The sequence below is a fragment of the Stegodyphus dumicola genome, chromosome 3 (genome assembly GCF_044657685.1).
Source record: "Stegodyphus dumicola isolate Sdum_Otavi_A_Nest chromosome 3, ASM4465768v1".
Classification (NCBI taxonomy): Eukaryota; Metazoa; Arthropoda; class Arachnida; order Araneae; family Eresidae; genus Stegodyphus; species Stegodyphus dumicola.
Genome location: NC_140770.1, coordinates 48,523,376 through 48,537,756, shown reverse-complemented (window position 1 = coordinate 48,537,756; position 14,381 = coordinate 48,523,376). Strand labels below are relative to the sequence as shown.

The 14,381-nt window shown below is 30.2% G+C and overlaps 1 protein-coding gene across 6 annotated transcripts in view; it reads right to left on the bottom strand.

Moving 5' to 3' along the window:
* The window catches only part of qm (geranylgeranyl pyrophosphate synthase quemao), a 91,090-nt gene that overhangs the window by 33,211 nt on the left and 43,498 nt on the right, over positions 1 to 14,381 (bottom strand). For 4 of the 6 annotated variants that reach the window (XR_015040194.1, XM_085812862.1, XM_085812865.1 and 1 more), the window contains 3 exons: positions 10,089 to 10,167; positions 6,323 to 6,425; positions 5,050 to 5,164 (listed from right to left, as the gene is read on the bottom strand). Coding sequence is in view for 5 of the 6 variants with exons in the window: in XM_085812862.1 (XP_085668988.1) it covers positions 5,050 to 5,164; positions 6,323 to 6,425; positions 10,089 to 10,167 (297 nt within the window). In the remaining variant the exon portion in view is untranslated. Of the gene's footprint in view, positions 1 to 1,289; positions 1,497 to 5,049; positions 5,165 to 6,322; positions 6,426 to 10,088; positions 10,168 to 14,381 lie in introns of those variants that run through there. The other 2 variants (XM_085812864.1, XM_085812866.1) reach the window with 1 other exon arrangement.

The following is a 14,381-nucleotide window of genomic DNA, read 5'->3' as shown; positions in this document are numbered from 1 at the left end:
GCTAAGTGAAACTTAATATAAGTATTTTCTTGACCTTACTATCAAAAGGAAAGTATTCTTAAAATGTGGCAAAAACCTGACAAAAAGTTTGCTTTTAATGAAAAGCTTTAATTCTGTTTTCCTTTTTGTCTCAACTATTAAATTCAGCAGTATTTTCACTGCATAGAGTTCACTTATTTCCGTGTATCAAATGATGTTTAAAACTGGTGCAGACTGCAATTTTATTAAAAAAGACGAGGAAGCATTTTTGTTGAAACATGAATACAATTGGAAATAAAGCAATTAAAAAAAAATCACAATTGCTTTTGCTTATTTGAAAACATACAGTGTTAAAAAAATAAGTAAGATTATACAGTGTTAAAAAAATAAGTAAGATTAGACTGCTAAGTAAATGTAAACGGAAATATCCAAATCTAATTACACTGGCACTGCAGCACTATCTTGGAAATTTTATGAAGTTTTAAAATTCTGCCAAATTTTAACATAACTTTTGCCATTGGTGATCAAAACTCCATATTTAATAGTTTTGGAGGTATTATCTAATATTAGCAACTATTTTTTTTTACTGCTATGTATTTCTATATAAGTAGATCCATATAAATACTTTTTTGAACAAATTAAGAGTTCAAGGTTGGAAGACCTTTATTAATTACTAGATAATTTAATCATCATCACTCAGTTTTATTTTGGATGCAAATAATAGAATACAGAAAAAAGCAGAGTTAAAAGATTTGCAATTCAAATGTAGCACTTTGCAGAATTAAAAGATGTTAGAAGGTCATATGGATGAGAATCTGTCATGTTCCTAAAGAAGAGGGACAGGGGGTCTGATCACCCATGAAATCTAATAGAGTGTTATTCAAAATTTATGCTAAAATAAAGTTGCTTTTCCCCCTAATTTTAAATCTTAGAAGGTATTAGAAATGTATTTTATTTATCATCCTTTGTGTATAAAAATACACCACTGAAAATGTAGTTATAACTATTTAAAAACAATAACATTCCTTTGAAAAGTAAAAAATGATTTGTCTTTTTTATTTACAAATAAAACATATATAAGTAATAGGCTCCAAGAAAATTTGGAAAAACTGATAATGCACAATATGGATACTCAAGCAGTTGTTGATAATGCCAATACTATGATTTCAAATTGCACTGGCAAAATCCAAGAAAAACACTAGTGTACTACCAAAAAATAATGAATTTGAACAGACTCAAAGGGGACAATGAAGGTCATGGAAGTGATGCACAGGCTTCTCCCTGTCTTTAAAACAATAACAGAGGCAAAGAAATGTTCTAAAAAGTTTTATTGATCATATTATGATAATGACATAAGCATTTATAGAAGAAATCTAAAGTTTTTTTTTAAATGATTATGTATAATGATGAGAAAAGCATTTAAATACAGCTTATTCACAAATTACCATAATTTTAATTCATCAAGAACTGCAATTAAGAATGAATTATGGCCGAGGCGTGCAATCTCTTGTCTGGCTCTGCAAAAATTAAAAAGTGCAATTATCAGACAGATAGAGTAATAATAGTAAATGCAAAATAATTTTACCTAAACCCAGAAAAGATTAATTTTGACACTGACAAAAATTCCCACAACTCAATATATGTTTTTAAAAGCACAATCAACAACCATAGAATGATTAGATGAATGAATCGTCATCAGTCAAAGATAAACTACATAAGCATTAATTAAATACTGTACTTATTTTGCAAACAGGCCACTCAGTTTTCAAGGTAGGTATCGTATGCTGTTTTTGAAAAAGACTGGTCTAGATTTCATATCAAAGTTAAACTATGGCTATTGGAATCATTATCTTTCTTCCAGAAGCTGCAGTATTGATTAATCTGTGTGATGTATCTTAAGCAGCATTCTCATGCAAAGATTGCAAAGTATCTGATGAATACCGTCATCAACTGGCAAATGTATAATCAGCAAGGGCTTATATTATGAACTGCGATGGAGATTCAGAATAGTTTTTTTACACCTTCCAAAAATTTGGTAAAATATTTTATTTATTCCTTTCTTAAAACCATATTGCTCATTTTCCTTTTTCTTTCAATTCCAAACTGAAGCCAAAAATGATATTTCCAGTAGGTAAAGGATATTCAGGTGAATGAATGAGAAATGCTGTGTTCATATCCAAAGCCATTGCATAGATATTTTATCACCCAAACCAAGATTAATTGAGCAAATACACAAATTAACTATAGCTGTATCCATTAACATTCAGCAAATGATTTAAATTGTAATTTTTTACATGAAGGAAAATAATACAAAAATAGTTTATAATTTTTGATTATTCTATTAAAATAACAAATAATTTAAAAAACTTTAATAGTAATGCATAATATAAATAATAATGCATTGTAAATATTAAAAAAAATGAAAAATAGTAATGTGGTCACATAAAAATATATAATTTTTCAAGTATTCTTTCAATAATCATATTTTTCTTGCTTTCAATAGAGGGGGAAAAAATCAGCAATTACTTTCAAAATCTACTTGATTATTTTATTCAATTTCCATAGGCAGAATAATCATATTCGATATTTTATGTACATTATTTTAGTATGAGCATATGTCACAACTGACAGATGATATGCAATCAGCCACATGAATGGCTTATTAAACTTTTATTATTTTACATTTCCTCAAATTTTATTCATCATTAGCAGCAATAACCGACAATGTTAAAAATATTCTTAACAGAACTTACAAATTTGGATATGATTGATATATGCAATGTCACGAAATTAATGGAATTTCTAAAGAACTAAGCTTATAAAACTCATACAGCATTTAATATTTATTTATTGAACTACTTAAATTTCTATTTACTAACTGTGCTATCTAAATCATCTAGATCCAATATATTATTTTGATTAGCAATTCAGAATCAAATCAGCCTAGCAATCTGCCAAGAAGAAGCAATGTAGTTGAATCAAAAGATTTTGGTTAGCAATTCAGAATTAAAAAAGTGTGGGGGGGGGATATGGGGATGTGCTATTTTAATAGCTTTTCATAATAAAATTAATACCAAAAATTATTATAAAAGTAGAAAATAAGAATAAAAAATGTCTCAAAATACTATGCAAGTACACATGGGTGGTGTTACAAATTATTAAGTAATTAAAAAAAATAAATACTAATTTACATTAGAAATTGTAATCTACTCCAAGATTTAAAAAAAAAAAAAAAAAAAAAAAAAAGTATGAAATTTAACATGCAAAATGATGAAAGTTTGTCAGTTCATGATTGAATAATTGGAAGTACAGAACATTATCACTGACCACCTGAATGAAGTATTAAAAAAAAAAGGAAAGGGGGTAAGAAATTGCAATTCTAGGGTATAACTTCCAATCAAGCCTGATCATGTCTATATTCACTGTCTGACTGTACCAATGCTTCACAAGTGCATTTACATACAGTATGAGCATATGTCACAATTGACAGACTATGTACAATCAGCCTAAAAGAAGCAAGGTAGTTACATCAGAAGATAACTTGATTTTTGATTGCAGCAAGGTTCCTCTTCAATGATATTGGCAGGAATGGTTGAATCATAGCAGAAGATGGCAGCAATTAATCTAGGGAGATGAGAGAACATCAAAACAAGCCAACTGTCAGAGTGGTTCTCATTGCACCTGATTCATCATTATCAATGATTTGACATATAACCAGGATACCATTGATAGGCAACTCAGAGAATAACGTTCTGAGCTCACAATGCCTATTGTGGCAATTAGTCATCTCCTACACATACCAGCAAGTGCATTCTCAGTGATGTCCAACTCGTTCAACTGATCTTTCATTTCCCTTGCTATTTCTAGTTTACCAGTGGCTCAGTGGATAAGACCACTGAATATTGATTCAATACCTGGCAAACAAACTGGTTGCTTGAGTGTCTTTGAGATTTTTCTCATCTGTAAAGTAAATGAGCAGGAAATCTTTCCTTTGACTAAATAAGATATCCTTTCATATAGTGTTGTGTTCAATTACATAAACTGCATTCTAAAAATATTCTTGTTTCCAAACGTTCTTCATAGCAACTAAAGAATTAGTTTAATGCTTTTAGTTTTTCCTGTTAATGTTCATGCTCTCTAGTGATCGCACAGGTAAGAATAGCTTACAGTTGCTTGCTTGCCCAGTTCAGTTTAGTGCATTGCAAACAAGCTAGCTGCTGAGTCCCCCCCCCCCATATGCAAGCTGAATACATGTCAGTTTGGCTTTAAAGGTCTTCCATGAAATGTCAATCTTAAGGGAAATAAACCTTGCATGCTATAATAGGTTATGTTTTGCTATAACAGGTTAACTAATAAACAATGTTCTTAGTGTTCATATAATGTTTATGATTTAAAGTAATTTTTCATTCTTAATTTCTGTTGAAAAATTCTGAATTTCTACATTGAGAAAAACTTTTTTGAGCTCTTTTCAAAATCTAACCATATAAAAATAAATTTGACATTTAAGTATCATATCAAAACATCAAAAATGACAATACAATTTTTACCTTTCACCTAGTTTGCATTAAATACAAGACAATGCTGCACTTTTAATATTTTACAACATTCTTTCCTAGGACGGGTTATAATAAAATATTAAAACCACAACATGTGCTTTTTAGAATTAAAATAGAAAACAACAATAGTATGAGCAGTAGTCAAAGAACAGAACTTCTTAGTGCATTCAATATCCTGTTTCTACATTTTATAAATTGCTACTATCAAATACTTTTCAAACATCTGCTCATATATTGCTACTGGTAATCATTTCTTACTTCCACTCTATTTATGGAAAATGCTCTAAAATAATCATATAAATAACCATTGCAAGAAAATACACTAAGAATGCAGCTAGCAGAGATGACAGAGCTTTTAAAAGGAGTGCCATAACTACAAAATAAAATTACAAGAGATGAGGGAAAAAGGACATCATACAACATTTATACAGATCTGCTTATGAAATGTCCAATATTCACGACAAATATGAATTTAAAATATTTAATCAATAAGGAACACAAATTTATTACTCACTGAGTATCTAAATCTTTTAGTACATTACGACTATATTCAAATGATCCCATTTTCTCCATTAAATCTACAGCATATTTCTTTATTTCAACATCAGTTGTTCTTTGCCTAATTATATCTTGCAAGCAAGTTAAGAATTTTATCAATATAAATGCAAATATTATATGATTAAAAAGTCTGCAGTATGCATATTGAAGATAGATGTTTCACATTTTATTTTCTGATTTTTGTTCTGTTTAAATTCTGATTTATAAATTGGTTAATCAATATTCAAAATGGATAATTTTGCTAATAAATTTCTTACAATTTTACATTATACAACAATATTTTAATATTTATAAAAATCCAAACTAAATTTTATGATTTATTGAAAATTACAGTACATTCTGATTATCTGCACCCATCTCTGAAACTTTTAACCCATTGAAGACTTTTCGAATCAGCAAAAACATTTACTTGCCTAACTTTACAGCTTACAGGTGTTGTTCCATTTATAAATAATAACCTAATAATGCATTTCATGAAAAGGGAGAAATTATGTGAGAAAAAGTAAAAAATCTATACGGTATAACTGATTTATCTATCAAAGTTTATATTTTCACAACTGGTGAACTTTGTTAAGCAAAATGATGATTAAATATAAAGTGTGTAAATCCACATATACACAAGCATGTATGCATTAACTGGCTATTATTGCACATATATTTTAAAATATGCCCCAAACACAGCAATTCTACAGCACACTGAAATCAGGTTTGAAGGTAATCAGAAAGTAAAAAAATTACTAACGAAAAAGAATATATTTTAACCAGCCGTAGGATATTTTTATTTTCTAATAAGCATAACATACAAAATAATGCAGGTGAGTATATGGTGCTCGTATACGAGAAATTTCTTAAGCATTAAAACTTATTTTGGAAATATATATATGTTTGCTTTTCTTGTCAACTGAGCTATATAATTTTTAGAAAAAGCTGACTGCTATTTCAAACTCCACCTCTTCGGGCAATAATGTTTTATAGGTATTAAGGTCTACCCCTTGTGATGCAAATTGCACCCTCGATGACAAGGTGGTTAAATGACGCAGTCTGGTTATTCCTGGCAATTGCTTGAAGAGCAAGCATTCAGCCATTAAATAAATATAAATTTAAAAAAAAAAGTTCAAGACCTGATCAAAGCATAAGAAGTCATAAGCTATTTTAGCTTTTAAGAAATTTTACAAATAAAAAGCACTGAAGATAAATATTTGATTTAAAGCATGCTGTTAAAAGGATACTCATTATCCTAGGATCATCTTGATTGCTACGAATGGAATGAATCACAGGGAATGAGAACTTTCCTTCGGTTAAATCTTCACAGTAACTTTTATTCTCTGTATACTGAAAAATAAAACAAGAGTGAAATATTTTTATTGTGCAAATACTAAATTTTATTCTTTAGTTCATAGTCATTAGGTTATTTTGAAGCAAGGGATGTGAAAAATGTGCAATGCCTTGGCTGGGACGGGATTCTTAAATATGCGTGGAGCATACTTCCGATTACATCACAAAGGCATGCAGAAAGGAGGGAGAAAATACCTTGCACGTTTATGGTCAAAACTCAATATTTCTTTGCAACAAAGTTGGCTATAGTTAGCACAGATATAAAAAGCTCACGAAAACAATGAGGAAATAATTATTTTATTATTAATGCATTCAACTAGAGGGGGGAAAAACATCTGATATTCAAAGAACATATGCTGTACAATTACGAATAAATAAACTATGCTAAGTTTACAGCAGTAAAAGAAGTATTAGCAGGGTATACCAAGGTTACTATACTATAAGGTTTGCTCTTCTTAACCAAGGTCAACCAGCATGAAGAGACTGATGTCTTGATATTCAAAGAACATATGCTGTACAATTACGAATAAATAAACTATGCTAAGTTTACAGCAGTAAAAAAAGTATTAGCAGGGTATACCAAGGTTATTATACTATAAGGTTTGCTCTTCTTAACCAAGGTCAACCAGCATGAAGAGACTGATGTCTTGCTTTAAAGCAAGGTTTCTCCCACTTCACTGAGAACAGCAACACCATTCAGCATATACATAAGGTATGTTATGGTCTTGAATGCTAGAAATAGAAAGGGTTAACATTGAAAGAGCATAACCTTGTTCATCAACTGATCCTGGGGTACACCAACTGCAGTTCTAAATAAAACCTAAGTAACCTGCAGAAAACAGCTCAGCAAATGTACAGCAAGCATGGCTTAATGTTATAACGTTTGTTTATGACTATAATGATAACAACCAAAGATGAGAAAAATATTCTATAAAATATCAATGGAATTCAATTAATTTAATATAAATGTAACTAGAAACATATAAATATATATTCTCACAGCATTTTAATTAGAAAAATGCTGTTAATAATTGATTGTATGTAACAGTTACCGAAAAACTGATTTATGAACTATTCTGAAAATTATTTAACCAGTGCTGTTTCACTAATCTTAAAACTCAGAGGGCATCCCTCATCTCGGCATCTGTAGGAAGTTCACTGATTTCACATTCTTCAAAAAGTTTTGCAGATATGTGCTTAAATTTGCTTCATAAAGTGACTGGCAATATTTTCTTCTATCATTAATGCTGTAACTTGAACTTTTTCATCAATATCCACCCCAAGTGGTCTTCCCAATTCTTCTCAATTTGTGTTAGTTGCAGGTGTTTTTAATTCTTGAACTTTCTCTATTAAATTATACTCTACCTGTATTATTATGCTTTGCTTGCTTTAAATAATATAATCATCTGCTTTGAATCATGTCTTCATGAAATTAAAATCTATAAACAAGAGCAAGATTAACTTTTCACTGAAATTTGAACTCAGGAATCCGTTTATGTTTAATATGGACCATACACTGATTTCTCATTGTAGTAAGTTTGCAATACAGTCATTGAAAAGTTCAGTCATGGTACATTACATAAAATTATTAGTTCAAGAGTAAAACATAATTGCAACTGTAGTCAAAAGTAAAACATAACTGTAACTGTGGTTCAAAAGTAAAACATAACTGTAATTGCAGTTCAACAGTAAAGTATAATAAACATACATTTAAATACAGACAGAATGACTATTTTAAATCAACTGCCAGAATGACATGAAATTACATACAGTTATGCAAAAGAAGAAAACAAGGTTATTAGAAAAGAAATTTTATTACAATAATTTTGCAAATCTATAAGCTAGAGATCAAATCAACTCTCAATGAAGTTTAGAACAGAATTTTTCCAACAAAATGAATTTGCCTTCTTAAATTCATATGTATTATGCTCTATCATTTTTACATCCAGAGCTACCCATACAGTGGGTAAAAAAACTCAACCACCAATTAAGTATTTAAAGGATATAAATTTATTACTTATGAATATAAACTCTAAAGTCATGGTACTTCCAAAGAATCAATTATAAGTCCCAATAGTTGAAGATAGACTGTAATATATTCTCCATATCTTTCAATTAAGTGGCTTAAAAAAATAAACTGGACTGGAATTTGAATGAAAAAAACATCATTCCCCAAATTCAGACCTTAGTTTCTATGCTCTTGAGTGTAATTTGAACCCTACATATTTATGAAAACAAGTGAGCAACAACTTGCTATGTACCTAGCAAAGATAGACAGCTTCTGTTAAATCATCTGTTCTTAAAACATTTGCTTCTGACACAACTACAGTCAACAATGTTTCTTACTAGGATTACATAAAAAAAAAAAAAAAAAAAGAAGAAAAAATAGGGTGGCGGAGTAAGGGAGGGTAGACTTACATGTATGCTCTTGATATATCTGGAAAACTTTTCATCATCTCATGATATTTGAATGTGAAGAGATTAGCTCTTTTGTCTTTAGCTGTGAAAATTTTTGCTGTTTGATTCGGATACTTCACTTTTATATGTAATAATAATTATTCCTAGATTTGTAACATTTGTTTTTATAGTAAGCATATACAGAAGCTATTAAGAGATAATTAATCTATATTTCAATTAAAAATTTAATAACATAAGAATAAAGAAAATGTAAACATCCACAACATTTCAGGAGTTTCAACACCACAATGACAAAATTTCAATACAATGAAATAGCACTTGCATGATTTTTGTTTTGCAATCATGTTGTGTAGCATATATTTGCAAACACATCAAAGAATCTTGTATTATTTTATTCAAGACTGAAGAAATAAACTGATAGTTGCTGAGGAAATTATTTCAGAGCATAACTCATTTTTATTGTGCTCTTGAATTTCTTGCTTTGAAATATAACATACATCTATATTGTGTGTAGTTATTACACTGACTGAGTGAACAAATTACATTCAAAACAATTTTATATCTATTCATTCAGCTTCCCTTTTACATGCAGCAACAGGTTTCAAACAGTGTTACATCTTTTAATTCAAAAGAAACCACACCAACCTAAACACATTACCCATTAATACTACAGTCTTTATCATCTGGGATTAGCAGCACTTTTACAATGATTTTAAACTGGTAAACAATTTGAGAAATGATATGTAAAGTATTAAACATAAAGCTTTATTGTAAGTAATATAATATTAACCTTGGAATAAATTCCTTATATTTATTTTTGCGCACATCTCCAGAATGATGCTATATTTGTGCATCATTCATTCACATAAATTTTATTTTCAGTGTCCTGCTGCAGCAGAAGATTAAAATTTTTCTACCTCTAAACCTTAAACTGCATGCATCCTCTTATATCTGATCCTCTTATCAGCTTAAAAAATTACATTTATATTACTTAATCCAAATTTTTCAGAAAAGATTACAATTTCACCAATCTAAAAAATTAGAGAATACTAAATATTTCAAAAAATTTTAGGTAAGTCAAGAAATTAGTTTTTATCTGATTTCAAACATATGAATTAATTTTAAGAAATTAGAAATCTTTCCAGTCTCTAAGCCCTAACACGTCAAACTAAAAACAGATTAAAGTGAGCCTTTACAATTTATGACTTTATAATGAAGTTTTTAAAAATGCAGGAAATATACCTCTTTGGACTGAAGATTTGCATAGTCATCTCGAATTTGGAAATATAATCCCATAATTCCAATAATTTTTGTGAAATCACTAGGAAAAAAAAAAAAAAAAAATATTTAACTTAATTTGATTTATATACACAGGCAACTAAATTAAATTTATCTAAGTAGTTTTAATAATTTATATTTCATCATGCATCTTTTTATAAGGGAGATGATCAAAAACATTAAGAATCTGTCTTTGGAACTTCGAATGTGCACATATGGGAGGGGGCTTCCATTTGACTATATGCATAATTTATGACACATGTTAAAATATTTATTAAATATTATATACATTAACAAATAACTTATTAAAATTTTCTTTATCATTCATTGCCCACCTTCATGTCACAAACCACTCTTGTAAATCATTTTGTCTAAAAAAAAAAAATTTTTTTTTTTTTTTAAATTTTGCCCAATTTTACAAATATTTTTATCAGCAATCTCAGAGTCAGTTAATACTGAATACATTTCTGACATTTATTAACCCTCTAAGCGGCAAACCTATGCCCTAGAATATTTTTTGTGATATTTGTAAGAATGTATATATATGTGCATATTAAAATATTTCAAAGAAATTAAGGCAACATATCAAAAGTACACAAATCTAGGTATGAAATACCAGCAGAGTTTTTACATTACAATCAAAAAAATAATTTGTTCTCATAGTAGTTTTGGGAAATTTGTGCTTTCTTAGCGAAAACCCTGGCCGCTCAGAGGGTTAAAGCAAAATAAATGAATAAAAACATACTTTCTAATCAATAAAATTTGCTTTAACATTCTTAAAAGTGGATAATATTATAGAGACTCACATAGTGCTTTCAAAAAACAGTACTGAATGTTTTTTTTTTTTTTTTGTCATTTTGAAAGACGAGAGCATTAACCATTTGAGTCCGACGAAGCACTATCCTGCTTCACTTGTCGTATGCCAAAAATACGCCACAGTGTGATAGCGCTTCTCTTGCTTTGTATCGAGAATGCGAAGACGCTGCTGTTGGTTAGTATACTTTACGCAATTATTGAGAGCAGTTGTAGTGATAACATCAGTAGCAGTTGTTTTATAGGAATTGGAAACTGTTTTCATTTTTTTACCAAATGTTATACTCATAATTATGAAACAACCCATGTCAAGTTCTGACGAGATTATTGATGAGTTTTTACCCGTGGATACAATTTTTTCAAACGAATCGAATACTTTTTCTGAAGTACCTGGACCAAAGCATGCCCCTCCTCCTGATGCAAAACCAATTGAATACTTCAATTCATTTTTCAATTCTCAATAATTTTTTTTCAAGTATACTAACCAACAGCAGAGTCTTCGCATTCTCAATATAAAACAAGAGAAGCGCTATCGCGCTGCACTGTATTTTTGGCATACGACAAGTGAAGCGCGATAGCGCTTCGCCGGACTCAAACGGTTAACTAGATTTCACCTAAAGATATACCAGATCACAGAATGGCATAAATTATGAATCTATAACATATTATTTTGCACTAAAAGTAATGAAATATCGAGTTTTAACAAAAGGTTCCCACCACTCTAAGTATCGTCTGTGCAAACAGTTCACATTGGCATGCTTAATCAAATTTCGTCAAACAATTTTTGGCATTTGAAAGAAAGACTTGCGTTAGAATGCTATGTAGTGAAACTTGTAAAAAAATACCATTATCATTAAGTCTGAAATGGAACTACCATGCTATAATATTAGAATCATTATTTACTTCCAGTTCTGTTGCAAAACATCAGCTACAGAATGTCACCAAATCATGTGTATAGCTTTAGGTACTAATGTTGTATCAAATGACACTGTGAAGGTTTGGTATTGAAAGCTTAAAAACAAGGACTACAACATTCAAGAAGCAGAGCGCTCTCATCGGCCTACTGATGTTGATAAGGCCTGCCTGCAAGAACATGCGGAAGAAGATCAGTATACCACCACTCGAGTACTATCACATTTGCATTTGTTTCATACGAACAACTGTTTCGGACAATTTTTCTGCCTGGTATGCACAATTTTTTCCTTCCTTTTGAAAAATTTGCAAGTTGTTCGTTTCCAACCAATCAGCTATCAGCTTGTTTGCAATGGAGAACCAGTTTCCCCTTTGTATGTTAATCCCAAAGTGATCTGTGGTGATTGGCTGTTGTGACAAAGCAGAAAATTGTTCAATACAGTTGTTCTTCCAAAACAAACAGATGTGTGATAACAGCCTAAGGAGTTAGACATTAGTGCCATGTCCATAAGTTGCACTATACATCGCATAAACTTGATGTACAAGTTCAATCACTGGAGCTGATAAGGACTGACATGTCTTTTTTTAAAGAAATATTGTACATAATTTTTTTTTTAATATGTACAATATTTCTGTTTTATGTAAATTGGATAGGTGTTTTCCATGTACGATTTTTGATTTTGTTGTACAAGTTTTCTATTGTATGTATAATGGATAGGTGTTTTTCACGTGCATATATTGATTTCATTTTAATTTAGATGATTTGACGTTGTTTTAAATGCAATGTCAGGAATTAGACATTCAAATGTTCATTACGGCTATAGCTAGTTTAACCTCTTCTTTTAAAAGCAGCTCTACAATGGCACAAATGAAAATGTGCTGGACATAATTGTCACCACCAGGATGTTGTGACTAGTTTCAAAGCATCCTGTCTTTTCGAACTGTTATGCGAAGAACATCTAGCAAGCAGACGGAAAGTCAAGAGTTAAAATGCCGATAAAGACAATGTATATTTTTTATGTTTCATGTTCTGAAATAGATCTAATGACTCTACATATTGATTAAAACAAAATTAAATACAAATATTTATTGACTAAACATTTAGTTAAATCCTCATATAAAGTTCTATAAATGCAAATTAAGATAATTGAGATCAAATAAAATTTAATAAGAAAAATTATGCTGAAGATCACTAGGGCTGCAGAAACGAAATTTGCATAAAAAGTTTCATTAATTCAAAATGAAACTTAAACTAACTACTGTATATTTCTGAATATAAGCCAATCTATATATAAGGCGAGATGGTGTTTTTTCTTCAAACATTTACCCACAATTAAAAACTCGTACATCGGCCAAAATTACAAATTTTGTAACACTTAAACATATCACCAACAAAGCAGAAATATACACAATTTAAAAAATAAAACAATTCATTTTCATAAATAACTCACTTCTAATTTTTTTTTCATAAACTTAAGAGATAAAAAAAAGTGTAATATTTGGTGCCTTATCACTTGCATAAGGCTAACAGAGAAGTACCTACATTTTTTGTGAGATCAGCAGATCCATATGTAAGTGTACGCGTACTCCCATCATTTTAGCTTTAGAAAGAGTTCCGACAATTCTCGGTTTACACACAATAAATTTTATTTTATTGCTGGGATATCGGGCGAGCTGGCAGCTACAGCATTACATCAGGGATAGTCAACCTGGTCCGTACCGCTGATTTAAGCTTTCATGGTGCGTGATGGAGGTTTCTGCCCAATAATTATCAAGGAAGATTGAAACATGCATGGATGCATAGATATACCTGTATCCACACCCCTCAGATTAGTTCTCTATTTGACCATTCCCCTTTGCACAATAGTCTCCCTTTTCCATATATTGATAGGCTTCGTTGTTTGTTAGCCTTCTAGCTATTAAAAACCTTCTATCTATTCCTCTACCTATTAAAATTTTTCTGTCTATTAAAAATTTAATATTATAAATTATAGTATAAATAAATGCATACATTTAACTATATATTCTTTACTAAACCTCCACTTTAAAACTTCTTTGCAGTTGTGCTATATTAAGTTACTGTGAATAGGTGGGCGGTATAGGAATTTTACTGCGTACCAAGTGGGCGGCAAGTATAGAAATGTTGACTACTGCATTACATGGAAATATTAATAGCAATTGAACACAGGCAAGGAAAATAACCTTTAGAAATATACACAGGAACCATTAAACGTAAAATCATGTTATGATGTGGATTCTTGACATACATCATCATTGGTCCCCCCTTTTTTTTTCTATAGCCATATGCATCAAGTGACTGTGACACACTCCACAACAGCACAGTGTCTATTTGAAAATATTACGCATGAGCACAATATTATGTTTGATGGCAAGAAATATTACAGAGACTGTTATGTTTATGACAGATGGTGCACCAATTATACAGAAACCCACATGAAGCAGTTCTCCATAAAAGCATTTGCTCCAGAATGACTGATTACTCGCTCAAGGCCTGATGCATGACCTCTTCAA